At 51.0% G+C, this 26,952-nt stretch overlaps 1 protein-coding gene across 3 annotated transcripts in view; it reads left to right on the top strand.

Annotated features, from left to right (window-relative positions):
• Mad1l1 (mitotic arrest deficient 1 like 1) overlaps positions 1 to 26,952 on the top strand; it is a 299,318-nt gene that overhangs the window by 17,174 nt on the left and 255,192 nt on the right. For all 3 annotated transcript variants that reach the window (XM_055598665.1, XM_055598664.1, XM_055598666.1), the window contains 5 exons: positions 1,627 to 1,751; positions 2,239 to 2,320; positions 4,538 to 4,668; positions 4,786 to 4,900; positions 8,048 to 8,109. In XM_055598665.1, coding sequence (XP_055454640.1) covers positions 1,627 to 1,751; positions 2,239 to 2,320; positions 4,538 to 4,668; positions 4,786 to 4,900; positions 8,048 to 8,109 — 515 coding nt within the window. The remainder of the gene's footprint in view (positions 1 to 1,626; positions 1,752 to 2,238; positions 2,321 to 4,537; positions 4,669 to 4,785; positions 4,901 to 8,047; positions 8,110 to 26,952) is intronic.

The following is a 26,952-nucleotide window of genomic DNA, read 5'->3' on the forward strand; positions in this document are numbered from 1 at the left end:
GGGATTCTAGGCAGGGGCTCTACCACTGAGCCACACCCCAGCCCCTCACTGGGGGATTCTAGGCAGGAGCTCTACCACTGAGCCAATTCCCCTATACTGGCCAATAGGAGATTGTAGTTAGTTATTCTACCATTTTACTACATCCTCTATCCTCTCTTGGTCTCTCTCTTTGAAGATATATATATATATATATATATGTATGTATGTATTTGTTTTTGTTTTTTTTCAAGACAAATTTCTTTGTTTAGCCCTGGCTGTCCTGGACTCACTTGCAGACCAGGCTGGCCTTGAACTCTCAAATATCCATCTGCTTCTGCCTCCCAAGTGCTGAGATTACAGACATGCATCGCTGAACCTGACTTTCTTTTTTTTGTTATTTAAAAAAATATTTTTAGTTACTTAAAGTTGCTGGCCTTATCTACTCTGAGACGTCAGGTCACCTAAAACTGCTACATTTAGGTATTTAAAAAATTATTTATGTGTGTATTGGGTGAGTGTGTGTGTGTTCTGCATGTGAGTATGTGCATGTGAGTGTGGGCACCCCTGGAGACCAGAGGCGTTGGATCCCCTGAGCTGGTGTAATAGGTAGTTGTCACCTGGTGTAGGTGCTGGGAACTGAACTCTGGCCTCTGGAAGAGTAGTATGTGTTATTAATCACTGGGCTGTATCTCTACTCCCAACTTTAATTTTTTTTTAAGACATGGTCTTACTGTATAGCACTGGCTGGCTTTGGACTCATAGAGTTTGCCTGTCTTTGCCTAAGTGCTAGGATTAAAGATGTGTGCCATTGTGGTTTTATTTTTTAAATTTTAAAAAAAAGATTTATTTATTATGTATACAGTGTTCTGCCTGCTAATATGCTTATACTACACAAGAAGAGGACACTAGATCTCATTATAGATAGTTATGAGCCACCATGTGGGTGCTGGGAACTGAACTTAGGACCTTTGGAAGAGCAGACAGTGCTTTTAACTGCTGAGCCATCTCTCCAGCCCTGTGCTACTGTGCTTTACCTTTTTTTTTTTTTTAAACTTTTGAGATAGGTTCTCATTAAGCTGCCCACATTGGCTTTGAATGTACTCAGTAGCTCTTATGGGGCTTAAACTTTTAACAAGTAGCTGGCATTCCAGGCCCTGTACCACCAGCCAAGATCTGAAACGAAGTTCTGATGCCAGACTGCATCTTGGCCAGGCCTTTGCTGTCTTTCGTCTTGGGTTACATTTTGTTGGAATGTTGGCATGGAGGCGTTAGGGAGGCTGAGAGTGTGATGGAGGTCTGGAGAAAGCTGAGGTGGACACTGTCCACGAGCTGGGTGTGGTGCCCTGTATGGAGGTTAATGAATTTCACATGGTCAGACGTGTCTAGGACCAGCATCCCTAGAGGCTATGACCCGCATCGGTGTCAATGGTGAGGAGCACAAGGCCGGCCTTGAGCCAGGATGCTCTTTTGAGAGAGTGTGGTCTTCCCACCCATGCTCCCAGGAGAGCGGTTCTGCTCTGCCCTGGGGAGCGTGTGGGCAGCGCCCTGCCCTTCCTTTCTCCTTGGTCTCTGTGTGAAAGCCATGCTTGGGTACTTAGTCTGCATGTAGACAGGACCCCATGAGCAGCCAGTTTTCTTCACTTCCAGACCATTAATTCCTTGAAGGGGCGTGTCTCCGAGCTGCAGTTGAGTGCGATGGACCAGAAGGTCCAGGTGAAGCGCCTGGAGTCTGAGAAGCAGGAGCTGAAGGAGCAGCTGGACCTGCAGCAACGGTGAGAGCATGGCCGGCTGTGCCAGTCCCTGAGACAGCACTGTCCGCAGACTGCACAGGGGTTACAACCCTATCCCTAGACCGCACTGGGGGTACAAGTGAGACTTGGGGAGCGAGCACCTGAGTAAGGGGCTGACAATAGTTCTCTCCTTCCTGGGTGCTGTACCTTCTTGGAGCTGGCTTCCAGAGGAAGGCCAAGCTAAGCTAGGTTTTGAGGGCATGGGCTGCTGTACCTGGACGAGCCATTCGGTCACAGAGGACACAGATAAGTGCTGGCTAGTGGGTCAGGAGGTTTTGGACATTGCCCTCAAGCTCTGGCCCGTACCCTAGGCAGGCATTGCTTGAGGAACGTGCAGAGGCTGTTCCAGGACTTGGGGTCTCCCTGTAAGGGTGGTGTGTGTGTATGTCTATGTGTGTCTCTATCCTGGGAGCTAAGGCTGAGGGGCATTATGGACTGCCCTTGCATAGACTATACCTTTCTCTCACAGGAAATGGCAGGAGGCAAATCAGAAGATCCAGGAGCTGCAGGCCAGTCAAGAAGAGAGAGCTGACCAAGACCAGAAGATTAAGGTAGATGCTTCCTGTCAGCTGGTGCAGCTTCCTGCACTAAATGGGTAGGGTCAGCCCTCTTGTCACTCACAGGCCCTCCCGAATGGAGGTGTGCTCAGTGAGGATGTGAGGATGCAGGCTGATGAGCCTGTGGCTGCCAGGCCCTGTGTGCTGGCCGCTAGGGAGGCCTCTTGAGTGCCCAGGGAAACTGCAGCCCAATGAACCCACTAGAACCCCGAGGGGAAAAGCTAACACAGAGGACTGTGCAGTGTAGGCTTTGAGAAGTGGGCGTGGGATACACCTGTGATCCCAGCCTGTGGGAGGCTGAGATGGGTGTATGGCTTGTTTGAGAGCAGCTTGGACTATAAGGAGCAGGTTTAAAAAGGTGGAAATCCTGTTCACATTTGCATGGCCAAAGCATGGCTGAGCTAGGTCACCAAGTCAGAGCTGTCGGATATAAGTTCAAGCTCCTTTACTCCAGTGGGTGTCACTGGACAAGTGATGCCTTGAGCCATGGCTTCCTGTTGCCTTTAGGGTGATAGCAGTTCTAGGAAGGAGGCCTGGTCAGTTGTCTCGCTGCTGTGTGTGTGTGTCTGTGACAGAAAGAGAGAGAGTTACAAGGCTGTGGACTTTGCTCCTTGTGCTTCTGGCTACTGGTTTACCTCATTCTTTTTCTTTTTCTTTTTTTTTTTTTTATTTATTTGCTTAAAGATTTTTTTTTTTATTTATGTGTACGTTTGGCTGTGGGTGTCTGCAGAGGCCACGGAGGCCTGGAGTTGGAGTTAAGGGCAGTTGTGAGTTGCCTGACTGGGTGCTGGGAACTGGATTTGAGTCCTCTGGAAGTGCAGCAAGTGCTCTTAATTGCTGAGCCATTTCTCTAGGCCTCAGCCCCTGCCTTCTTAGTCATCTTCTTTCTGGTTCTTGTCCTTCCCTCTCTAGCTCTTAGCTTACCTCTTGTTATTTCTTTGGGCACCGGGGTTGACCATTTGGTCCTGTCTGTCACTCTGCTCCCACTGCTTAGCTCTACCTGGAAGGAGCTGGGTTCCATGAAGTTTCGCTGATCAGTTGATTTGGTCCTGGTGTTCTGTGACTTGGCTCTAGATGCCAGTGTCACCTTGTTGAGGCCCAGGGTGACAGATCCAGTGCAGGGACTGTCACACAGTGGGAGCAGACACACCGTTGCAGTTCCACTGCTCTTACTGCTGAAGCTGACTGCAGGTGGCCAGAGGGCGGGATGGCGTGTGCCCGGGAGCAGGCAGGAAGGACAGTGCTGTGTGCGCTCTCTTGGGTGCTGCAGGACTGCTCTAGATGCTGACCAGACTGCATCTGAGCACACAGTGTATTAGTCCAGAAGGCTTCCTAAATAGCCTGGGCCACAGAGGCCAGTGAGGTCCTGGGAACACCGGAAGCCCTCTGTGGCTTCCATGGCATTGATGAGAGAATGAGAGAGAGAGAGAGATTCTTCTTATTAAAAGTTCGGTGTATATGTATCTATGTCTGTGAGCATGTGTACGTGCATGAAGGTGTCACCTAGAGGCCAGCGATGGCATAGGCCCTGGGCCTGGGGTTACAGAGAGTTGTGAGTCTGACATGGCTGCTGGAGGACAGTGTTGTTCCTTGGGATGTTGTCCACTTTTTTTTATTTTTTTCTGGACAGGGCGTCTCATTGGACTGAGACTGTCCATTGGCCTCCCTCTGCCTAGGATTAAAAATGTGCACCACTGTTCTAGCCTTTCTTTAATTTAAATACTTAAATATTTATTTATTTGTTTATCCATCCATTCATTTCTTTATTGAGGCAGGTCTTTTCTTTATAGTTCTGGCTGTCTTGGAACTCACTGTGTAGTCCAGGCTGTCCTTGAACTCACAGAGATAGTCTGCCTCTACTACCCAAGTGCTGGGAATAAAGACACACCTGTCTTTTAAAATAAAGTGTGTGTGTGTGTGTGTGTGCGCGCGCGTGTGCGCGCACATGTGTGTTGAGGGGATTTAGGGCTTCATGCTTCTTGATGCAAGAGGCTGACTGGGTTCAGTCCCTAGCTCCTAGCACATCTGTTTTCTGTGTGCTCATCTCTTAAACTGACCATCATGATCTCAGTGTCTGCCCTCTGCCTTCTCCACATCATTCTGGAGCTGGAGGCCTGTGTGTCCTTCAGGCCAGCCTCTCTGTTGTACACAGCCTATGTTTGCTGTGCCTCCAGGCTGCTCACTCTCTTTGCTCCTCTTTGCCTCTCACAGGACCTGGAGCAGAAGCTGTGCCTGCAGGAGCAGGACGCGGCTGTGGTGAAGAGCATGAAGTCTGAGCTTCTGCGGCTGCCTAGGATGGAGCATGAGCTAAAGAGGCTGCGCGAGGAGAATGCTCATCTGAGGTGAGGGCTGGTGCTCAGCCCGCTGCCCCTGCTTGGGAGTTGGCTGCCTGGGCTTGAGGTCCCTTGGGCTCGTCCTCAACATGTGTGGCTGTTGGCGTGACTGTTCTGGCCCTGTAGGGAGATGAAGGAGACCAACGGGCTGCTCACAGAGGAGCTGGAAAGTCTGCAAAGGAAGCTGGGCCGCCAGGAGAAGATGCAGGAAGCTCTGGTTGACCTGGAGCTGGAGAAGGAGGTGAGCAGTGGCTGACTCATGTCTCCAGGGCTGTCTTCCATCCGTTCGGAGCACCCTGGGTATCTCAGTCATATGTAGTAGCTGGTCAGCTTAGGGCTGCCGAGGTGATTTAGTGGGTCGTGCAATCAGTTACGAGACTGCAGTCACTGCTGACCATCGCTCACAAAAGGTTCTCGGATTAAAGCTGACAGCGTATATTCTGTGGGCATAACTATAGCTATCTAGAAGGCACCTTGAGAGATGCATTACACAGAGCAATAGTTGTTTTTGTGCTAGGGTCTGTGACACCCCACCCATGAGCTTTTGACTGGTTTTTACAGAACCAGATGGGGTTCCCTGTTCTGGAGCAAGCGTCAACCAGAGGGCAGTTGGTTGCCCCAGTGACGCACTTGCCATCACTGCACGTGCAGGCTCATTTTGCTTGGCTGCTCGTTACTGTGCACACGGACGCTAAAGCTGGGCAAACTGTTGATGACAATTCTTCCCTAGGCCTGCATGCAACTTCAGCACCCTGGGAATAGCCTGCTAGTAAGGAGGAAGCTTCTAGCTCAGGTCTAGTTCGATTTCTCTGTCCTCCACAGTGTGTGCTGTCTTTACGAACCATGTTTCAGCATGTAATTCTGGTGGGCAACCAATAGCAGTGATGATTTCCCTACATAGTTTGAAAGCCTCAGAGCCCTCTGCCCTCTCCTTTTGGTTGTGAGACAGTCTTTCACTGAGCCTGGTGCTAGCTAATTCAGCTTCGACTAGGTGCCCCATGGGCTCCAGGGCTCTCTGTCTGTTCTCTCTCAGCATTGGATTTTAGGTGTGTGTTCCTGTGTCCAGTTTTTGTTAAGTGAGGCTGGAGAGTGAACTCGGGTTTCATGCTTCTGTGGTAAGTTGTTTGCTTGGCTGAGCCATCTCCCAGCTCCATCTCTGACTTCTAGAAGCCCGAGGTGGCTGAGGGTCTGTTGGCACTACTGAGTTCTCTGTGGGTAGCCAGCGCTGCAGCGGCTGTCCATTTGTCCTGCCCCAGACAGGTCTCTCTCGGAGGCTTGCTTTTGCAGGCAAAAAGGCCTGGAACTCTTTTTGTCCTTTGCTCTGGCATTCTGTCCAGAGAGCCATTCTTTTGGTCTTGAATGAGTAGGTTTATTAAGTATAGAGCAAGCAAAAGTAAAAGAAAAACGCAGCAAGTAGCAGATAGAAAGAAGCTGCAGACAGTACAAAGCACCTAATTGGGTGCTGTAGCATCCCACAGAGATGACTTGGAAGTCCTGCTGGGGTTCCCAGTGGACAGTTTTGGGCAGAATGTCCTCTCCGTGAGTGAGGCTTCCGGCTTCCCACCACAGGCACTTTTATATCATGAATAAGCAATAATGAATAACCTTTTTTGGATGGTTCCTTTTGTAGCTGTTCTCAAGGGCCAAGTGTTTTTTATTCAAGACAGAGTTTCTCCGTGTAGCCCTGGCTGCCCTGGATGTCCTGCTCGGTAAACCAGGCCAGCCTGGAACTCAGAGAGCTGCCTGCCTCTCCTTCCTGAGTGCTGGGGTTAAAAGGCCAGGTGCCAAGGTTTTTTGTTTTTTGTTTTTTTTTTTGTTTTTTTTTTTAACTGTCATAGCAGCTTGTAGTTCTCTTTGCTCCCTATTGCAGGACCAGGGGTCCAGCCTGTCCCAGAACTTGAAATAAACTGGTTGGAGGCTGAGACAAGGAAGGCCACCTTGGTCCTTAAGCCCACTTTCAACAAATACAGACAACACATGACATTTACCAGTGTCACTTTTTAACCTCCATGTAACGTCTGCAGTTTGCTTTGTTATTGACAGTTGTTGAGGTCAGGGTGTAGGTCCACACTGCTGGGCTTGAGGTCTTGCATGGAAGTGTTCTTGCTTTGACCCTGGGTCAGTCCATGCCCCATCCGTCCTGTACACAGCAGCCAGGGCCTGGCGTGGAACAGTGTCCCGAAACCCTGGCTGCAGGAAAGTAGCTGAGCTCGAGCCGCCCCCCACCCCATGCTTTTTATTTGTTTATGTTTGTGTGTGTGTGTGTGTGTACGAGAAGGAGTGAGTGCAAATGCCACAACGTATGTGTGTATGCTTTTGTGTATGTATGTATGCGAGAAAGAGCGAGTGAGTGCATATGACACATTGCGTATATATGTGTGGGTGTGCTTGTGTGTGTATACGTATGTATGTGAGAAAGCGAATGTGCGTGCGTATGCATGTATGTGAAAAGAGTGAATGAGTGCATGTGCCATGGTGTGTGTGTGTGCGTATGCATGCATGTAAAAAGAGTGAATGTGTGTGTGTGTAGGCTTCCAGGGCAACTTGTGAGAGTATGTTTTCTCCTACCAGTGTGCATTCTGGGGATCAAAATCAAGTGACCAGGTATGGTAGTGAGCTCCTTCACCATCTTGCCATCTTGGTATATGGCCAGTCCTGGGCACATTTTATTTTGAGTTAGTGTCTCACTCTATATTCCTGGCTGGCCTGGAACTTGCTGTGTGAACCAGGATGGCCTTGAACACTCGGAGACTCAGAGATCTGTTTGCCTTTGTCTCCAGAATGCTGGGATTAAAGCCATGGACTATGGCTGTGGCCCGGAGTTTTGAGTGAACCCTGATAACAGCTGTTGTGACGGGCCCCACAGATGTGGCTGATCTGCAGCTCATGGCCATTTCAGCTCCAAGGGATAGGGAGAGAGACTGTTTTGTGGGGTCTAAGCTGGTGTGGAACAGGCACACAGGCGTCGTTGGCCCTGTCTCCCCGCTGTGGCTAGGTAGGCCCATCTAAGTTATTCTTTGTTCTGGCCTACCAGAGAATTGGGAGAAACTTGGCTCTGTAGTGGAGTTCATCTGCCTAGGGCTTAACATTCTGAGTGAAGCTCCTGGAAGGCAGAGAGAGATCAGTCCTTGGGGGCAAGGACCCGGTTTGCACACGACTCCTGCAGGCCTGTAGCGCTCTTACAATGCTAGGACTTTGCCTAGACTTGCACCGTGGGGCAGGAAGGAGCAAGGCCTAGGCAAATCATCTACCTTCATCTGCTAGAGTCACCTAACTGCCTCTGATCCCAGAAAGGAAGCGAGGGGGGTGGGCAGTACCTTTGTCACTGTTTGCTTTCACATGACAGTTGCTGGAGAAGAGACGTTGATGGCTGTAATTGTCTTTCTAGAAGCTGCTTGCAAAGCTGCAGAGCTGGGAGAAACTGGACCAGACCATGGGCTTAAATCTCAGGTGGGTATGCTGCTGCCTTCTCCACCCCTGGCCACTAGCTTCCAGTGCTGTCCTCTGCCTCCCAGCTCAGAGTCCTCAGCAGACAGGCAGGTGCCTTCCTTTGTGTGCTGTGGGGAGGAGTGCTTGTCTAGGCTTAGTGCTTAGCATGGGAGGGAGGTTGAGACTCATTGTAAAGACTGTAGAGAATCTACACATCCCCAGGGCAGACCCGTGGGCCTATGTGCTCGCAGGACCCTGTGTATAAGGAAGGAACTGCTTGGGGGAATCATTTTTTCTAAGTGATGATAAACTTTGGGGAAGAACTGAGTTAAAACCCAATCATACTGGAAGATTCATATTGCGCTGGGGCCCTCAGAGTATCCCATGTGACTGGCCTGTGTTAGGTACGGGTGGAGAGACACAAAACACCTCCCATCTGTACACTACTCTGTTTGGGGTGCCATTCTAAAGATCTGACCCATTTGTGGCTCAGTTTTGTGCTGCTTGTCAGCTGCCATCAACAGCTGTGAGCCCCTGAGTCTTGGCCTGGATGTCACTCTTCATGGTGGCTCTGTCCGTTTCAGGTCTCAGGGAAGTTGGGGTACTGTCACCGTTGGAGCATGGGCGTAGTCTGTGGGATTTAAGCAGCCCTTTGTTTTTCATACTTCCGGCTTGCTGGCTGCCTTTCTCTCTACTCTGAGAAATGAGGCCAGATGGAGCCTGCCTGTGCTCAGCTGTCTTGTAATCACATTGTCCCCTGCTGGCTCTGGAGTCATCACCTTCCGATGGCAGCACTGCCTTCCGTTCTGTCACTTGACAGCACTTCTGTATTTCCCCTGCAGCCCATCTGCAGAACCCTTCTTTCAGAGGCTGGCCCAGCAGGCCCAGTACTACGTGCTTCCTCCTGTCCTCCAGGCTTGTTAGCTGCTGGCAAGCGTCCCTCCTACTCCTGGGGCTGCTCTGCCCAAACAAGACACCTCCGTGACTTCTTTCTTGTGACAGAGATCAGAGGCCGCTCATGCCCAGTTGGACCAGCCCTGTTGGAACACTGGCATGATGGTGTGCCTGCGTGTCCGGTGCCTGCCACATGGCACTTAGCGCCAGTCAGGCCTGTGGAGCCATTGCCCTGGCTGGAGTGGCCCGGGTCAGAGTGGCCATGTTGCAGGGTCTAGATTCTCAGGGAGCCCCATAGCCTGTTTCCCCAGTTGAGCACCCTGGAAAGAGCTCAGCGGGTGTGAGGACAGCGTCTCCTCGGGTGCTGTCGGCTGCCTGTGCCAAGCGAGAGGAAGGCGTAGGTCTTAGGGTGCCCCGTGTTCTCATGGAGGAAGGTGGGGGACCCTTCTCAGGAGCTGCACTGCCTTGGATCCATCTTCTCTTAACTGAGGAGGGGCGCGGGGCTCTTGCCACTTGAGCCTGTGACGTCCAGCAGGGTCCTGTCCTTAAGAGCATCTCACCTGGTGAGCAGTGTCAACAGCGAGCTCTTACCTCCCCAGGGTCCCGGTGGCTGAGGCGGGACAGCAGCACCGGCGAGAAAGAGGTCCCAAGGCTTTTGCTCTAGGCCTATGAGGCCTAGGTGCTGTGGCTTCTAGCATTTCTCTCTGCACTTTAATTCTTCCTGGCCATTTGGGGCCTTGGGGCCGCTGGTTTGTTAGACTCTCTGAACTTTCTTAACTCCTAACTGTCAGGCTGATGGCTCTGGGTGCTGCACTTTAACTCCTAACCTTTCAGGCTGGTAGTCTTGTTCTTTGGGCCTGCTGCTTGCAGTGAGAAGAGAAGACCATCCATTAACACTTCTAGGGAGTTCCCACAGATCATTCATGAATATACATAAAGACATAGACAATCAGATAGGCAGATATAATTGGTGGATGCTGAATGGAGGAAATCTCCAGCCAACCAACAACACTTTTCTTACTGTCCTGGGTTTTATACCCTCTAAGACAAAGGTTTTCTATGTAAGAAAAATTACCTCTTTGAATAATAGACACAATCATTATACAGAAAGGGAGTTACTATTACTTGTAAGTTCTTTCATTAGAGCTATATCTAGATACTTTTGCTCCTTATAATTTTAAAGTACTGGTTTTATCTGTATGCTCATCATGAGTTCAAAGGAGAAGTTTTATCTTTTTCTTATTTCTTATGTAAATTATGTGCTCAAAGAATAGTTTTTATGTCAGGGTTTTTCTGAGAAACAGGTGTCTGTCTTGTCTTGTATAGATAACCATTTACTCTTTGTTTCCGTATTCATATAGTCTTTCTTATCATAGTATCCTTGGACTGAACCTAAAATGAATGTGTTTCCTTGATTATTAATTTGTTTCAGTCCTGTTTTTCTTCTTGGTGTGAGTCACATGGAGGTTCACAGAGCTCCTAACAGTTTTTACTCTTCTTCAGGAGGCTTTAAAATTACTTGAGTCAATCCAGGAGTCACTATCAGGAGTTATAAAATCATCTGTAGAGAATCTGCCCAACAGGGAGCAGCACCCATGGAGGAATGATATTACTCAATAGGCAGTGAGGATCTATTTGTGCGCGGCTGCGTTGTGCCAGGCATATGAGACAAGCATCAGAAGGCAGGACAGCAACAATAAGCCGTCTTGAGGCAAAATCCCTTGGGTCTTGCCAACCTTAGGGATACACCCATTTGTCAGCCATGCAGAAACGAGTAGGCTGCCTCCAGGAAGCTCACTTGCTTTTGCCAATCCAGCGTGCAATCTCATGCTTGCAGAACAGCTGTTCTGGAAAGCAGAGGGCACTGGGCTCTGTCCACAGCCCCCTTGGTCCTCTGATCACTGTCAAGCGTGCACTTCCCTGGGCTGCTGAGGCTGCCTGGCACCTTGGGCACTAGTGTCACCTGCTCACCTTCCCTGTTTGAAGCCCTAGGTTCCTTTCCTAGCAAATGGTCCTCAGAAAGCGATGGGGCTGAGATGGCTCAGTGGGTGAAGTGCTTACTGTGTAAGCCAGACCAATCTAAGGCACCTCTCTGGAATGTGGGCACAGGGCAAAGCTCTCCTCTGACCACCATAGCGTGAGCACTGACGCGCGCATCTCACACATGCGATGGGAGAAAGAGAAGCTAAAAACTAAAACATTGGAGCATGGGGAAAGTTGACGCGCTTGGTTCTCTGGTATCATGAGGGTTTTCCGCTAAAAACATTTCTTCATCTGTCCACTCAGTTTGTGTGCATCGTGGTGGATGGCTGCCTGTGGAGGCTAGAAGCGCTTACAGGTGGTCGTGTCCTGTCTTTGGGGCTAGACATTGAACCCGAGTCTTCTTAAAAGAAGAAAGAAAGAAAAACAGTGAATGTTCTTAACAGCTGAGCCATTTCTTCAGTCCCCAGGTGTTCCTTCCTCTTTCTTTGTGGGCAGGTTTTGGGTAGCTGTTAGAACTTTTCTGTGCAAGGCTGAGAGAGTGACTGATTGATGAGATTAGGCCTGATACAGGACAGGGGCGAAAAGTCGGGGTTCAGCGCTGGGGCTGTGGTTCCTCACGAGAACTTGCACATTTGCCTGCTCACATATTCCTACATGTGTGCAGGATGCCCAAGCTTACACCCACGCGCAAGCGTGTAAGCACAAGCACACACACATACATGACTGTGTGCCGGTTCAAGGACCCACTGTCTTTAGCTGGAGCCCTGACCAGGCTTTCTGAAGCAGGCACTCCTGCCCACATGCCTGGAGTGTTTTGCTGCGCGTCTGACCTGTGGCCCGGGGTTCTGAGGTGCAGCTGCCGCTAGGTGGCAGTGCCCGCTTGGTGATCAGCTTCCCTGTGGAGGCCTGTGAGCACCCCGGGCAGCCTGTCCTGGGCCTCCTGCTCTCCCACAGGGGCTTCTCACTCATGTCAGGGATCTTGTTATGCAAGGTGTGAGGGTCTGCGTTCATCGGTCCCGCTCACGGGCAGGCAGGTTGTTGCTGTGGCCCATGCTCTGTGTGCCCATCTGGGACCACCATCACTAAGAGTTTTCTGTCCCCTGGGGTCTGAGTGCTGCTGGGGTCTGGTGCGGATCCTGGGAGGGTGTTGCTCTGGTCACCCCGAGGTGCTTAGCCCTAGTGTAGTCATGACAACAAAGTACCTGCTGGAGCAACTTGAAGATGGGTTCGTTCGGGCTCCCATTTTGCCTGCGAACTGTATCAAGGTTATCACGGTGGGAAGGCATGGCGGTGGGAAGGCATGGCGGCAGGAGCGTGAGGCCACTGGTTACATTGTGCCTACAGTCAGGAAGCAGAGAGAGGCATGGGGGCGGGGCTCAGCTCGCTTTCTCTGCGTTCACCCCAGTTCACTGAACAGTGCCCCCTACATTCAGGTTGTCTTCAAACTCCATGGGAACACAGTTGTGCTCAGATGGGTGTCTCCTAGGTAATATTTAGTCCAGTCAAACTGACCTTGCCGATTAACCGTCACCTGCAGTGTTTTGGCCTGTGTGAGTTCCGCACAGTGTAACCTGCAGCATGGTGATACTTATGTTCCAGGAGCCTAGAGATATTAGGAGGAGTGTTAAAGCAGGTGGCAGCGTGGTGAGCCACTGCCAACCAGGAGTCAGATATTGCACTGTAGATACTGTGGTGTGTTCTGTGCATGCATTGGGCCATGTGTCCATCATGTGTCGTGAGCATGCAGTCATGTGGGCTGTGGCACATGCGTCTGTCTCTGTTGAGTCCACTGTATGTGGTCACATGAGCCGGACTAGACAGGTTTGTTCTTATGAGTGTCCAGGGCATCAGGGTCACATAGGGTGGGGTGAATGGGCTTTGTCTCTCTCTGAAGCATCTAGTGCCATGGGTCACGGGGGCTGTCGTGGTGTGTTCATGTACAGAGCTACGTGGGGCAGGACAGCTGGCTTGCTCTTCCTTCGATGTGTACAGTACACGGGGTCTCGTGGGGCTGGGGCAGGCAGGCTTTGTGACATGAGACCATTGGGCAGGAAAGAGATGGGCGGTGTGTACACGCAATGCTGTGGCCTGGGACTGGCAGGGCCTCTGTGTGGCGGGGAGTGGTAGTCCTCTTAGTCCTCCTGGACTTCACACAATCAGCGGGGCTTGGCACAGCGTTGTCCTGACGGGTGCGGATAGTGCTGACATCTCGGCCGTGGCCTCTCAGGCAGACTGTGGGGAAGGATGGAGAGTATGGAGAGTGAGTGACTGGAGACAGCAGCAGCCTCTGCTGCTGCCCCTCACTGGAATGAGGGCATGTGTTCTTACCTTCCTCTTGAATGTCCTTTCCTGAGTGACGGGCCATCCTGGAGCGAGTGGACGTTTCCTTGGGTGAGCTTGCTGGACCTGAGTTTGATCGCCAGCATCCACTTAAGAAGCTGGCGTGGTGGCATGTGCCTGTAACCCCAGCCCTGGGAGCCGCAGCGACGGGATTGCTGGGGCTTGTTGGCTCTTAGCCTGAGAGAACCCATCTCAAGAGAATGAAGCAGAAAGTGAGAGTACAGGACACGTTGACAGCCTCTGTGCACATGCATATGGATGTGAAACCCCCCCCTCCCCCGGGGCAGAAGCCAGGCTGCGAGGCCTGGGTAGGAGAAACTGCCTGAGACAGCGCAATCACTTAGGAATTCTAAGTATCAGTAAACACTGTTTGGGCCTGTTAGCCAGGTCAACAGGGTCCTAGAACTAGTGACAGTGGACAAGGATAGACTGTGTTTCTGAGTACCGTGGCGACCTGTGGGAAGGACACAGTGTGTAAAGTAGCATCAAAGTAGCGCAGCACTTAGGGATAAATTTAACACAGCATGTCCAAGATCTGTGCTTTGCAAACATAAGACGCAGCTGTCAGTAATTATGGATGACCTAATAATGGCAGGACGTGGCAAAAGACGGGGAAGAGAAAATAGACCCTTCCCTCTTTGCTCCCAGTTGCCTGCTTGGCCCCGCACCCTGACACCAGATGTGTGGTTTTTTTTCTGCATAGCAAGCAGTTCTCCGGTAGATACCAGCTGGGCGTCCTACAATCCAGCCCAGACACTGTCAAGAGTTCGGGTTGGATCTCACAGGTTGAGGCCTCAGGCCCAAACAATTGGCCCACTCTGGTGCTTGTTCTCAATCCTAGGTTGTCACCAAGGCCCAGCAGACTGGTGCCAAGGCAAGGCTCCCAGAAACCGCTTGGGCTAGAGGTGCTCAGAGAGTGCAGACAAGCCTTTATTATGTCTGCCTATTTTTGGTTGGTTTGTTTGTTTGAGACTTATGTAGCCCAGGCTGGCCTCCAGCTCACTGTGTAGCTGATCTTGAACTCTTGATCTTACAGCACTTCCCAAGTGCTAGGATTTTAGGCATTCAACACTAGGTTCATTTTCTACCGTGCTGGGAGCCTAGGACTGGTGCACACTAGGTGTGCTGGTTAGTTTTATGTCAACTTGACACAAACCACAGTCATCTGGGAAGAGGAAACCTCAGTTGAGAAAATGGCCCTCGATTGGCCTGTGGGCAAGCTTGTGATGCCTTTTATTGATTAATGATTCATGTGGGATGGCCCAGCTTCCTTGGGGCACCCTGGGCAAGTGGTCCTAGAAGGCAGGCTGAGCAAGCCATGAGGAGCAGTCCAGTCAGCAGCGCTCCTCCGTGGCCTCTGCCTCATTCAGTTCTTACCTCAAGCTCACGCCTTGCATTTCTTCCCTGCCTTCCCTGGATGATGGACTACAAGCTGTAGCTGGAAATAAGCCCTTTCCTCCCCAGCTTGGTATTTATCGCAGCAGCACCTAGCTAAGGCAGTAGGCCCTCTACCAACCGAGCCATGTCCAGTGTCCTGTCAGGTAATCTTTGGCAGCGTACCTGCGCCAGATACAGTATTTGAATCACTGCCCAGTTCTGCATGGTACGGACAGACCAGTTTCTCCAAGCTGAGGGACAGTTACTTTGTTTTCCCCACAATAAACAGCATTAGCATCGGTTGGATAAATTTCCAAAGGCATTTTTTTCTTAGTTCAAAAGAAAGTGTGTGTTTAGAATTGATAGCTGATGCCAAATTGCACTTTGAAAAGCCATATTTCTACACATTTTTGTCAGGGCACGGGAGCCCCTGCCTTAATTGGGTGAGTGTGCTTTCGAAGGTTCAAGCAGAGACCCACAGTGAGTCACAGCAGTGTGGGGAGCAGGCGGCTTCACTGGCTTGGCTTTTTAAACACTATACTTAGCAATTCAGATGGAAGGGAGAGCCTTATTAAGCAGGCTCAGAGAGAGCGTTGGACCCCTCTGTAGTCAGGCCTGTATCTTGTGTAGGGAATAATTTGCTAGTGGCTGAATGCCTCTGCTACTTGGCACCCGACTCTGTCACTTTTGTGCCCGGGCCTGGCCTTGCTTCAGACTCTGCTGGGTGGTCATTATACCTGTCAGCGTGTGTCTGTGTGTGGTCCGAACGCACTGAGGAGTGGTGTGGCAGCAGGAGGGCGGGCAGTTTCCCACTTCGAAGTGCTGACCTGGAGTCAGAGTTGGAAGTGAGCAAGTGCTGACCTAGACTTTGCTGAAGCATCTCCAGGCCAACGAGATGACACATTCTGGGACTAGCTTCCCTGATGTGCCAGGCCAATTAGGGGGACTGTGGGAGAGGGAGTGTGTAGACTCCTACCAAGGCGGGAGCAAATTGGCCAACTCGGCCACACACTTCTGCTAACCTGCTTTCTCTGCTCCAGGTTTGTAATGACCTGGGTGTCTTGTTGATGGATGCCTAGAGCTCCCCCGTGCTTGGCAGGTAAGCGAGCTGTCAGGTGTCTTGAAGGATGGCCGTCATGGCTTGCTTCTCTCTGAGGCCTGGATGTGGAGGAGGGAGAGTGGAGAAACGTTTGGCCTTTGGATACCTGTGATGTGGCCTTTTCTTGGTTTATTGCTCATAAGCTGCCTGTGTGGGGTCTGCGTCCCAGAGAGGGAGGGACTCCGCGGCCTTATGTGCTTGCTTCTCTTTTAAATCTACCAGTGCTCTCAGCGGCATTAGATGTTGGCTCATTCCTGAAAGAGTCCCCTTCTGCTTCCTGCCTTAGAGAAGGCTGTCAGTCTGCTGATTCGGGACCTAAGGTAGGAGCTGGTCTTCAGGGCAGCAGGCTTTCAGCACACACTGGGAGTGTGTGAGGAGCTGGTCTTCAGGGCAGCAGGCTTTCAGTGCACACTGGGAGTGTGTGAAGGGGCACACTTGTGCTGCATGGCGATTGCCCCTGGCTTGCTTAGCAGCTCTGACAAGGCCCTGGGAGTGCCCATTTGTGCTTTCCAGGGGGAAGCAGGGGCTGCAGGGCCGCAGTGCCATCCTGACCTGTGGGGTCGGGGAGGCAGCCCCGCCCCTCTGTTTCTTTGCCCCTTGTAAAGTCGAGGGAGGGTCTTCTTGGGGTACCGATGGCCATCTGCTTGGGGCGGATGGTCTCCTAGTCCATCCCATGGGGAAAGGATGGGAGGCAGATGTTCTGTGCTGGCTGGCGTCAGCCCTTGCCTGTCGCGCACCAGAGCAGGGCTGAGGCAGTGGGCTGTAGAGCCTGGAGAACAAATGCCTTCTGGAGCTGACACGTGTGCACGCAGGCAGCTGAAGTTCAGCGGGGAGCTCCTGGCCCCACGTGCTCCACACAGTTCTGCCCGTGGTTCTCACAGTGCTTTGGGGGACTTGCTTCCAGGTTGTGTAGCTAGGACTCATGTCCAGGGCCTCCTTTGAAGCTGTTTGACAGCACCCAAAGCCTTTAGAGCACTGGGGATGTGGTGCGTCGCCAGGGATGATGTGACAGGAGGTGGTTATGGCGGCAGCCCTGGTGTCACAGTTGGTTTTTGTTCCTTTCCCTCCCCCATTTTCTGTATGTGCATGTGTGTACACACGTACGCGGAGGCCAGAGTGTGATGTCAGGTGTCTTCCTCGATCTGCCTCCACCTTCCTTTCTTTCCTTTTTAAAAAATAGTTTCTTTTTATTTTATGAGCATTGGTGTTTAGTCTGCACATATGTCTGTGTGAGGGTGTCAGATCTTGGAGTTACAGACAGTTGTGAGCTGCCATGTGGGTACTGGGAATTGAACCCAGGTCCTCTGGAAGAGCAGCTAGTCAGTGCTCTTAACTGCTTAGCCATCTCTCCAGCCCCCATCTTTTCTTTTTTAATTGCTAGAGAATTTCATCTATGCGTATGTGTTCTGATCAAACACCCCATTTTCCTCCAACTCTTCCCTACTGTCCCCTCCATATTTCATGTGTTCTCTTTTAAACCTCCTGAGTCTACTTCCTGCTGCCAGTGTGTAGAACTGTCTACCAGAGCTTGGGCGGCTTTCACGTTCCTAGAGAAAGCTGACTTACTTCCCCAGCCCCTCCTCCATGCATGTTGGGTTTTTGCTGGCGTGCTCTTGTGTAAGTCTTGTGCATGCAGTGGGAATCACTGCGTTTATGAAGCAGTGGCCCCGCCATGTCTGGAGAGCGCTGCTTCACAGCAGTCAGCTGCTGCCTCAGGCTCCTGGGAACCTTCTGCCGCTCTTTACGATCCCTGAACCTTGTGGGATGGCTTGTGATATAGGTTCCCATTTAAGGCCGAGTACTTCACGGTCTCCTGTTTTTTGTCCACCAGTCAGTTGTGCGTGTCTGTGTTAACGTTGTCTCCCACACTGAGAAGCTTCTCTGATGAAGGCTGAGAGATACGCTACTACTACTCAGTGGATGTAAAGATGAGTACTTATGGGCAGTTTGATGCCGGGTCCTTAGCAGAGTGACACAGTAGATTCTCCTCTGCGGTCTGTGACGTACCCAGTCATGGCCTCTTGACCTAGGTAACGGGACTCGGCTTAGTTCCATTTTGTGTGATGGGCCTTAAATCCAGTTAGACAGTGGTTTGTTACCCCCGTAACGTTGTGCCACTGTCGCATCTGTGGGCATGTCTTGCCAGGCTGGTTGTTATAGATGGAAGGCTCTCCAGCTGAATAAGACTATGATTACTTTGCTCTCCAGTAGCTTGCACAGCATCTTCCAGCACTATGAAAGCTAGCCAGTAGGAATGAAGCTTTCAGGTTTGGTACCAGCTTGATTTTTCTGTATTGTATGACTCAAGTATGTGCCTACCTTGTTTTTTAAGAAACTGGCCAGTGAACTCCAGGGGTCCTCCTTTCCCCTTTTTCCCCAGCACCGAGATATGGGCCTACGTTGTGTCCCTATACCCCTACTCTCTCTCTCTCTCTTTCTCTTTCTCTCTCTCCCCTCTTTAGACAATCCTAAAACTCACTACATAGGCCAGGCTGACTTCACACTCACAGAGTTCCTCCTGCCTTTGCCTTCCAGGTGCTAGGATTAAAGGTGTGAACCGCCATGCCTGGCTATGTACCCACCTTTTACATGGATGCTGGGGCTTGAACTTTTGTCCTTTGTCTTGCGTCGCAAGCACTTGACTGACGGAGCCATGGTTGACTTTTGTTTCAGCAGGTGCTTCTCTGGGATCCCGGCACCTACTGTTTCTTCATTAGAAATCAGGGATCTCAGGGTTCCAAGTCCTTCTGCCTTCAAGCAGAGAGAGTCCTGCGACCCTGGGGGCAGGGTGGCTCTGATGGAGGAATTTGAAGGGAGTCCTGAGCACAGCCTAGGGTAGGGGCTGGAGACCTCTTCTGAGGCAGTCTGCGCTCGCCTGCTCTCCGCTGGGGATTTTCTAGAAGCCACCATGGCTCATGGGCCTGTATCATGCAGACTCTGGAGAACAATTAGGAAGTTTAAGGGCCTGGGCTTCCCATGTGACCATCATGAGGTGTGAGATGGTGACCCATAGGATCATGCACCTGTTGGTGGCCTTGACCTTCCTTACAGCACTGTCACTGAGGTCTAAACTGCAGATCTTTCTCAGGTTGTCCTCCCTGCTCAGAAGGACCTCCCTGTGCTGGGCTGTCTGCCTCAGCTTTTGGGATTGCCTAGCTGCTGCATGCCACAGAACACGGGTCATTAATCTTCTCGAGCCCCTGTGTCCCTTTTCCTGAAGCTGGCCTCTTACCTGCCGAGTGGAGCTCTCGTCTTTCCAGGGGCGCCTAGGCCTGGGGTGGTGGGCCATCGTCCCCCTGGGACTGTCATGGAGAGCTGGTATTGCCAGCCCTTCAAGCAGATGTCCTTGTGTGGAGCTGCAGCAAAGAGAGCAGGTTTGCATTCAGGGCAGCAGAGCGGAATTCTCCTTTAAAAGGCGGTGCCCTCCTTCTCCAACCTGCCTTTGTCATACTTCAGCTCTTATCTGAAGGAAGGGCCCTGACCGCCCCTAAAAGCGGAGCTGCCTTACGTGTGGGCCTGTTGAGCTCAGGTCTTCCTCTGTGCCTTGCCCCAGACAGACCCAACCACTCCGCTCTGCTGCCGCCATCTTAGTGAGGCATTTGAGCTTGGGCCTTCCATGTGAGTATCGGCTTTGGGGCCATGATTCAACTCCTCAGTGTTCCTCCAGGCCAGGCTGCCCGCCAAAGACAGGGCCTGAGGGCATGGGTCTGCCGCCCAGCTCGCATTGGTGTGTGCTCTTCCATCTGAGAGCCTGGTCAGCGTGGGGAGGATAGGCTCCTAGGCAGCTCTCAAGAGTAAGACCTTACCTCCTGCTGCTTGCGTGTCTCCTGCTTGACCCTGGCCTGTGTCCCTGGGCTCCAGCAGGCTGCTGCCTGCCTTTGGGGGATTTGAAATGAAGCATAAAGCAGTGTCATGGGACACCGAGTGCCAGGTTCTAAGCTGCAGGCATCCTTCCATTTCTACAGAACACACACAGCTTGACATGGGACAAGGTGACAGCTGTCATGATGTCCTGGGAGTCTGGCTTTGGCTGAAGTATGGCGTTTGCAGAGATCATGGTTGGCAGCACTTGTTGAAAGGTGCCGGTGGAGTACATGACAAGCGTTACACATGGCGCTTCTTCGTTTAAACACGAGGGTTAGAAAAACCCTGCTGGTACACGCCCGGGAACGCACCTGAAAATGTGGCGTGCTCTTTTTGATCACTGTGTTTTTCTGTTTGGAGCCAGTGAAGTCCCTCAGTCGGTTTTTGTTTTGCTTTTTCCGTTCGTGTATTAAAACAAGCCATTTCAGTTGCATTTATTCATTTAGTACACGCTTCTGTATTGCACACGTGTCGTGATGCACTGTGGAGGTCAGAAGGTAGCTTGTGGATGTTGGTTATTTCCACCGTGGGAGTTCCACGTGCGGGCTCCAGGCACTGACTCAGGTTGGAGGCCGATTTACACCCCGAGCCATCTCTCTGGCCCTGGTTTTGGTTTTGAGCTAGAGTGTCATGTAGCTCAGGCTAGTCTTGAACTTGCTTTGTAGCTGGGGATGACTTTGAGCCCCTGATTTTTCTGCCTCTGCTTCCCCAATGCTGAGATTATAGGTGTCTGCCACTATGAGTGCCCAGTGTATGCGACGCCAGCTTCGTGCATCCCAGGCAAGCATTCTACCAAGTGAGATACATCCCTGTCAGGGGCACCGTTTTGATGGAGCTCTTTGCTTAAGTGAGGGATCTCAGTTTGGATAGAGCTGTGGCTGGGCTCACCCCCAGCTCTGTGAGTGAGGAATCTCATGCCAAGTGGAGTTGCGATCAGACATACCCGCCAGGCTTTGTTCCACAGGCCCAAGGGTGCTTGGCCTGGGAGGGGCACCATGGAGTGACTTGGTGTCCTGTGACCTGCCCTCAGGGTGGGTCCTGGCTTCCTGTGGCCTATGCACACTGGGATGTGGAACCTTGGAGTGTTTTCTGTGTAGCTTGTCCTTAGGGGTCGGAGTCTGGTGCAGCCAGGTGACCCGTGCTTGTGGACTGTACGCTGGCACATGTTCTAGGGCACACTCCTGGGTTGGGGACAGACCTGCTGTGTCTGTGCTGGTTTGATGCTGTTTGTGGGAATAGAGGCCAGGGCAGGTTCCACTCTGGAAACAGGCGCCTTTCCACAGAGCCCACAGGCCACTTGTCTGAAGACGGCCCTGAGGTTCCTTGCTGCCTGGAGCCCTGCCAGGGCATCATAGCCGAAGTCTAGTCTGCTCCTTGGTAGTGGCTCTGCTCTTCCCACCTGTCTGTGGCTCTGTGTGGCCTCTGCCTGGCAGCACGGAACCAGAGGCTCTCGGAGGGGCCTAAAGTTAGCCTGTATCTTGCTGGGCTTCGTGGCTGACCTTAAAGCATGGTGGGCTCTGCCCTTGGGAACCTGCATCCATCTGGCCAGCCACCTGGTGCCAGGCAGCTGGCCCTACATCTCTGTGGGCTGTCATATTTCCCTTCTGCCAGGGGCCACCATTTTGGAGCATAGAACAATGCAGAGGTGGCAGGAAGTCCCATCTGGAGGCATCTCTTCCACACCTGCTGCTCTGTAGCACCTTGGCCTCTTGGAAGCTTGCTCAGTCCACCACCTTTGCCCTGCCGCCCAGCTGGATCTGGAATTGCTTCTGGTGCAGAGACTGCCAGGTGGAGGCTGCCAGGGAGAACATAGGCAGCCATCACTTGGGAGAGGAAACATTTAACTTTGGAGGCAGCAACACAATACCATCTCCGCTGTGGAGGCGGCCGAGGTAGAAGATTAGCAATTAATTCTTTATTACATGCAAACTCCTCTCCAGTCCTGTGGAATCAAACAGTCCTCCCACCGTGAGGAGGGGCGGCTCCACTCAGTTCATTCCCCAGCGCACCGCTGCTCGTCTGCTCTTGAGCTGATAGCAATTGCTTCGTGGAAGACATTCAGACGCGCAGTTCTCTGGCTTCCTGCTTGCTCCCCGCCTCTCCCCTCTTCTGTGTTACAGTTTATTGTTCTTCACTCTCAGGAGTATCTTGCTGTTTATTGGGATTGCAATTACAGGATGCAGGTATCAGCTGCCTTTTAGGCCAGACAAGTTGTAGCACGTTGATTTTTGTTTTCTTCAAATTATAGCTTTTTTTTTTTTTTTTTATTGACTTAGAGAAGGTTGGCTCTGAGGAGGGAGTCATTGGGCGCTGTTACTGGTCTTGCCTTCAGTTTGGACAGTTTTTATTGTTCTGTTGTAGCTTGGCTGAACTGCAGAGGCATGCCAGTAGGTGTTGCTTCTCAGTTATCTGCAAATCATGAAGCATGGTGGTTTGGTTTTGAAGGCATTGTGGGCTATAGGTCATTGTTATAGTCTTAAAAACAAAAAACAAACAGCCACCATGGGCAGCATGACTGACTGGACCTAGCTATGTCACGTGCAATAAAACTTTACTTTTAGACTGAGAGTATAGCTCAGTGGTAGAGCATCTGCCTAGAATCTGCCATTCAGGGGCTGGGGTATGCATCAGTGGTTGAGTGCTTACCAGCACGTGTGAGGCCCTGGGTTCCGTCTCCCGTGGCTTAAATAAACAGAGTAACTTTGTTTTTAAAACTCATGTCATTTGGTTTGTGAGCAGCAGAGCCTGTCTCTTCTGTCTTAGTGTCTTACTCCTGGGTAGCTTTCTCCCCTGGTATCCTGGGACATTTTCTCTTCTCCTGGCCTGAGAGAATCTACCAGCATGTTGTGTCCTTGTTTGACAGTGGTTGTAGCGGGTGTGAGCCTAGTACAGGGTAGGGTGATGTCCCCAAGCTACAGGCAGTACCTGTCCTGCTTAGAATCTTGATACAGAGTCCAGTGCCATAGCATAAGCTGAGGGCCAGAGAACAGGAAGACCGGCCTGTCAGACCGGAAAGCCCTCAAGGGAGCAGTTCTCTGGCAGGGCTGGAACTGGCTGTTTGGAACTCATCCTTGTAGACTGGGTAGCAGGTGCCAGGGGCTGCAGGAGGACCTGCAGGTCTGGGTGCATAGTGAGGCCTGCTCAAAGTGCTCCGGCTTTCTAGGGGGTGATGTGAGCTTTATTCTTCCCACCATAGCCCCCCACCCTTGGGCTCCTTTAGCCCCGAGGCTGGGGTTGGGGTTGAGACTACCCGTCTCCCCACCCTGGGCGTGGTACTGGCACACCTCCTCAGTGGGCCGTGAGCCCGCTTCTGCCCGTACAGTAAGACCTGCTCTTGTTTCCATCAGCAACATGAACCCTTGTTTACGGCCTTTCCCATTTACTGACAACCCTTGCCAAATTAATTTTATTTAATTATCTCCCAGGGCTAAGCTTGAATGCATTTTGTGTTAAATTCACAGTTTTTTTCCTTTTCTAACCGAAATGGACTTAATATCCTTGTTAAAATCTGATTAAAACTAAAATTGAGTTTTTTGAAGTCTGATTATCCCATGAAATGGAATTTTTAAACCTAATTACGGGCGGATTTGCATACACTTTTCAGCACCATTGAAAAGAAAGTTGAAGGAAATTTATTAATGACAGCCTTTCTCGCGTTTCCTTGGGGCATGACGTTGCTGTAGGAGCGCGGAGGAGGCCACGGAGGAAGGTCGTGTTTCTCCCCGCCCTCTTTGGAAAAGATTTAAAAAAAAAAATTTCATTCCTCAGGGACCCATTTTCCCAGAAGGCTGAGCTTCATTTTGTTTCTATTCTCTCCCTGCCGTCAGTGTCTGTTCTGTTTCTTGTTTCCCTGTGCAGAGAGCTGATCCCTATGGAGGGGCAGGGGTGCCAGGTACAGCCCCTCCTGGTCTCCTGTCCCATCCCACAGTACGGACTTGTCATCAGCAAGCTGCCACCAGCCTGATGTGAGTCCGTATTTGTGGCACGTGTGCCTTCTTTCTGTCTACAGCGTGCCTTGGATTTGGGTTTTCTATGCTGATTTTCACTAAGGCTCTGTGCTGTGTTGAGAGCCATGCTGCCCGTTCCCATTTCCTGACAGTGGGTGAAGGTCATAGGCCTAGCGTGTCAGGGAGCGCTCTGCCACTGAGCTTGGAGAGCTCTGCTCCCAGGAATGGGTCTGCTTGCAATTTTCCTTTCTGGTAAAAATTACCTTCTTGTTGTCACCATTAGGCTGGGCCAAGCTTGGCTGAGCAGAACCACTTACATCTGTGCCCAGGAAGTGGGGGAGAGGAGAGAAGAAAATGAATGAATGCACGAGACAATTAGCTGGTTTTCCGCTTCCCCTGTGCTTAGGCCACAGCCAATGAGGGAGTGCTGCCCACATTCAGGTGGGTCTCCCCTTCGCTGATCCTTTCAAAAATGTCTTCACAGACACGATTGACTAAGTTTGGCATTCTTCAGTCAAGGGGACTGTTGAGGGCTCAGTGTATTCTCAGTGGGTATAGGTGTTTGCCACACAAGCCTGTCCATCTGAGTTTGATCCCTGGAACATATGTGAAGGCAGAAGGAGAGAACTGACTCCATAAGGTCGTTGAACCTCCACCCTCAGGCCATGACGTATGTACTGCTCTCCCAGTAATAGACAGAAGCAGGCATGGCCACCCACCGATACTAATACTAATAAATACTAATACTACTAATAATTGTCAAGCCTGTTTTTTTTTTTTTTTAAGACTTTTTATTTATTTATTTTATGTATCAGTGTTCTATCTGAAGAGGACATTGGATTCCAGTATAGATGGTTGTGAGCCACCATGTGGTTGCCGGGAATTGAACTCAGGACCTCTGGGGGAGCAGACAGCGCTCTTATCCACTGAGCCACCTCTCCGGCCCCGTCAAGCCTGTTTTAAGGATTTTGTATTTTTGTGTAGATTTTGGAATCAGCTTTGCACTTTGTGTGTATGCATGATCATGGCGGTCTGTGAGAAGGTGTGTGAGTCAAGGAGATTCACCTTGTCCTGCAGCCCTCATGCCAAAACTCTTCATCTTGCTCACTTACTGAACACTGCCCCTTAGTCCCCGGTAACCTTCGTTTTTCTGTCTTCATGATTTCTGGATCTGAGTCTATCTGATAGGAGCAGGGTTCTGTGGTGTTTGTCATTTCATTGGTGTGTTTCATTGAGCATCACGTGCTCAAAAAGAGGTTGACTTGTGTTACAGCAGGTGAAAGGGTTTCTTCTCGCTTAAGGTTTTGTTTTTATCTAAGTGTATGTGTGGGGCGGTGTGTGGTTATGTGTCTGTGTGAGTGCGTGTGCCTGCAGAGTCTGGGAGTTGGCCTCGCCAGTGGCTGTGAGCCGCCTGATGGAGGTGATGGGAATTGACGCTGGATCCTCTGATAGAACAGCAAGCATTCTTTGGAGAGCCGTATCTCCAGCACCCTTTCTCCATTTTGGAGACAACTTTTTATGTTGTTCAGGCTGGCTTCAAACTAGCTGCATAGCTGAGAATGACCTTGAACTTCTGATCCTCCTGCCTTTCAAAGGATTACTGTTGAATGTCACCCATACTTGGCTCAGTGCAGGGCTGGAGAGCAGAGCCCAGGGCTTCCTGCAGACTCAGCAATGTTCCAGCCAAGCGGTCCGGTCCATCAGTGCAACCTGGCAGCAGTTACCCTTAAAAACATTCTCCCCTGCCCTTGCCTGCCCTCCCCTCACCTGCCCTACCTTCCTCTCCTCTCCCCTTTCCTTCTTTCCCTCCCTTCCTCTCTCCTTTCCTCCCTCTCTCCTTCCCTCCCTCCCTCCCTCCCTCCCTCCCTCCCTCCCTCCCTCCCTCCCTCTGTCCTCCCTCCCTTCCTTCCTTCCTTCCTTTTTTGGAGGGAGTATAAAGGAGATTTATTGTAGGGTAGGGCAGAAAGAGGAGGGCGCCCATGACAGAGAGAAAAAGACAGAGAGTAAGAGAAAGAGGAGTAGGAGGAAAGATTTGTTTATTTTTATTTTATGTATGAGTGTTCTGCCTGCATGTACACCTGCATGCCAGAAGAGGACACCAGATCTCATTATAGATGGTTGTGAGCCACCATATGGTCGCTGGGAATTGAACTCAGGACCTCTGGGTGAGCCATCTCTCCAGCCTTGAAACTGCTTCTTTCTGCATGTGAGGCAGTGTCTCCCACTGACCTGTAGCCCCGGTGGCCTTCCTCTTTACGGTCTTACTCACTGGGTGGACATGAGTTTTTCTCTCCTGTCTGTGGCAGTCGTACAGTGTTACTTTGGTGTCCAGGCTCTCGTGAAGAACGCTGCAGAGAATATGTATGTGCACACCATTGAAGATGCCGCTTCCAGCTCTGGGGTCCACGCCCAGATCATAGGCACTGCTATTTTACAGTATTTGAGCAACCAGTGAGTGGAATCGGAGTGCCCAGGAGTGCTCCCTCATGGGCCCAAGAGTGCCCCCTCAAAGTGTAGGGCAGGAGCTTAGCAGCGGCATCTGGTAGAGTGGGAGCTGAGGTGGCAGTGGGAGTCTCCGGAGCTGTGCGAGCACCTGTGCGAGCACCTGTGCTGGCCTTGTCATCGGGGCGCATGCGTGGCTGCCAGTGTCCTGGGGTAAGAACCCTGCTTCAGAACTCTAGAATAAGTGGCCCATTTCAGAAAGTTTCTGTCACCAGAGGTAGTTCCCTTGTTTTGACATGTTGTTCTGTGTGAACTTCAGAGGGGCATGCATGAGACTCTCTTTGGATTCCTCTTTAATAATAATAATAATAATATAATAATAACGTAGTGTGTGTATATGTGTTGTGTATGTATGTGTGTGCTTAGGGTGCATGTGTGCATATGTGGTTGGCATGCACATGCCATACACATATAGATTGATCAGAAGACAACCTTGCGGGTTGATTGTCTGTCTGTCTGTCTATCTATCTATCTATCTATCTTACCTTGTTGAAGCCAGGGTTTGCATGTGTTTATCACTGCTCTGAGAGTTCCAGGATTTTCTGGTCTATGACTTTTCCTGGGGAGTCCTGTCTCCACTTCTCATCCTTACTGTTGGAATGCTGAGCCCACACACACTGCCCTCTGTGCCCAGTACTTTTCTGGGTCCTGGGGGTCTGAACTCAGATCATCAGGATTGCTTGACCAGCACTTTACCCCCTGAGCCATCTCCCAGTCCTTAGTTATTATTCCTCCTTTAAAGAAAAAAAAGCCACATTCTGTCCGTCTGTCTGTCTCTTCATCTATCATGTATCTTTATATCCGTCATCTGCTATCTATCTATCTATCTATCTATCTATCTATCTATCTATCTATCTA

This window comes from Psammomys obesus, unplaced genomic scaffold, assembly GCF_907164565.1.
Source record: "Psammomys obesus unplaced genomic scaffold, mPsaObe1.curated_primary_1811, whole genome shotgun sequence".
Lineage (NCBI taxonomy): Eukaryota > Metazoa > Chordata > Mammalia > Rodentia > Muridae > Psammomys > Psammomys obesus.